General features: G+C 46.9%; 1 protein-coding gene across 1 annotated transcript; it reads left to right on the top strand.

The window, feature by feature from the left end:
• Positions 1-321: 321 nt before the first annotated feature.
• On the top strand, positions 322-1,437 carry LOC108203513 (uncharacterized). Its single transcript, XM_017372486.2, has one exon. It carries the CDS (start codon positions 322-324, stop codon positions 1,435-1,437), a length of 1,116 nt encoding a protein of 371 aa, XP_017227975.2.
• Positions 1,438-1,950: the final 513 nt, after the last annotated feature.

The raw sequence follows: 1,950 nt of genomic DNA, 5'->3' as shown, positions 1-1,950 counted from the left end.
CGCTACCACTAGACTCATCTTCTTCGGGAAAACTCCAGAAAAGCAAATCCCGATCACCCCTCTGAACCCCGAAACCAACCAAATCTCTCAAATCAACCCCAGATATGATTTTCTTGGTCATGCGCATGTTAGTAAACCCCGACCAAGAAAAACCCTAAATTTGTCTGTAGCTCATCGAAAAAGTTTGTCCCGTAGCCATTATACTTTTGTCTCCTAACTACTTCTAGCACAAACCCAAAATAGTAAAGTTGACACTTAACCCTTGTCACCAGACACGTGCACTCCTACCAAAAAAGCAACCATATACCATGTGCTATAATCATGGTAAAAAAGAATCAAACCCAGTCGACCAGGTCTAACATAGTCCCTCCGGCGGACCAGGACAATCCAAACCCAGATCTCACCTCAGAACCCCTCTTCACCCGGGTGAACCCGGACGAGAACCAAACAATCAATCCTGATGACGCCTGGGTCACGATCGAAATGAACCAATATAAGTACATTGAGGTCCCGGTGGCTCCCAACCAGACCCTTCACTTAACTAGCAAAGAGTTTGCAGATGCTATGCAACTGTACGAAGAGCACCTGGGCGGGATCCGTAGAGAAATGGAAATCATTAACGAGTCCGAAGACTCCGGGAATAGCCATAAATCCCGGGGCTCTGTCTTTGACCGACTCGGAGAAAGAACCAAGAAAAAGAAACAAAAAGAAAGCGATGCAACCAAGCAGAGGATCCTGGCCGAAAAAAGAGAGCAAATCCGGAAAGAAGAAGAAGAAAAGCTAGAACAAAAAATTGCTCTGCGACTCCAACTAGAAGAGGAAAAGATGACAAAAGGGTCCCGGTCCAAACGATATCGAAAGGAGATGACCCCTGAGCCCATATCAGATGATGAAAATGAGGGACCCAGACAGACAAACCTAAGAGACATGATAAACGAGCTCAACCGAAAGATGGGGAATGACTCCGGATTGGAAATAGGGGGAACCCTGACCCCCTTCAATCATTCCCTCGAGTCCATTTCCCAGCAAAAAAATATGAAGCATTATAATTTTGAGTCCTTCGACGGACTAGGAGACCGGGAAGAGCATTTGCACTATTTTGAACAGATAGCCCAGATCTATTACTACAATGACCTGACCAAGTGCCGCTTCTTCGCATCCACATTCAAGGGAGGGGCTCAAAGATGGTTCAGCAGGATTCCCTCCTGGAGCATCGGATCCTGGAAACACTTCAGGAAAGCCTTCCTCAGAAGGTTCCGGGCCAACAGGACGCATGAACTCCACATATGTCACCTGGAAACAGTTCGTCCGTATGACAACGAGGCACTCGCAGACTACATGAGACGTTTCCAGGAAGCGATTAACAAAATTTCCAGCCTAGATGAAAGAGAAGCTCTGAGTATCTTCCGAAGGAACCTGGATCTGGAACACAACTAGAGATAAGTCGTGGAACTGAATAACAAGGAACCCCAAAGCCTAGCGGCAGCATACGCTATGGTAGCAAAATTTATTAAGGAAACTGATGTCCTTCAAGCCATGAGGATGACCCGGCAGGGTAGCTCGAAAGGAAAACAAGCCGAAGAAAGGTCGAGGAGAGAATACCACCAAGATAAAAAATTCAAACCCGAAAGACAGACCAATTTCATCCAAGACTCTAGATCCCGCAGAGTGGCCTAACCCGGGCAAGGCTCGAGGAGTGACCCAAGTCCTAACAGATCAACCCGAGAACAAAAACTGGAACCTGAGTGGACTCCACTCAACCGACCCCGGGCAGAAATTCTGAAAGAGATCCGGGACAAGCCCTTCTATTACGCCCCGAAACCAATACAAACACCCCCAGAAAGTAGACCCACCAACCGTCACTGCGATTACCACGAAACACTCGTCCATAAGACAGATAATTGCATGTCCTTAAAGTACTTTATCGAAGAACAGATTGGTAAAGGGAAC

Source organism: Daucus carota, chromosome 2 (genome assembly GCF_001625215.2).
Source record: "Daucus carota subsp. sativus chromosome 2, DH1 v3.0, whole genome shotgun sequence".
NCBI lineage: Eukaryota > Viridiplantae > Streptophyta > Magnoliopsida > Apiales > Apiaceae > Daucus > Daucus carota.
The sequence above is the reverse complement of the archived record's forward strand: the minus strand, read 5'-3'. Positions and strand labels throughout refer to the sequence as shown.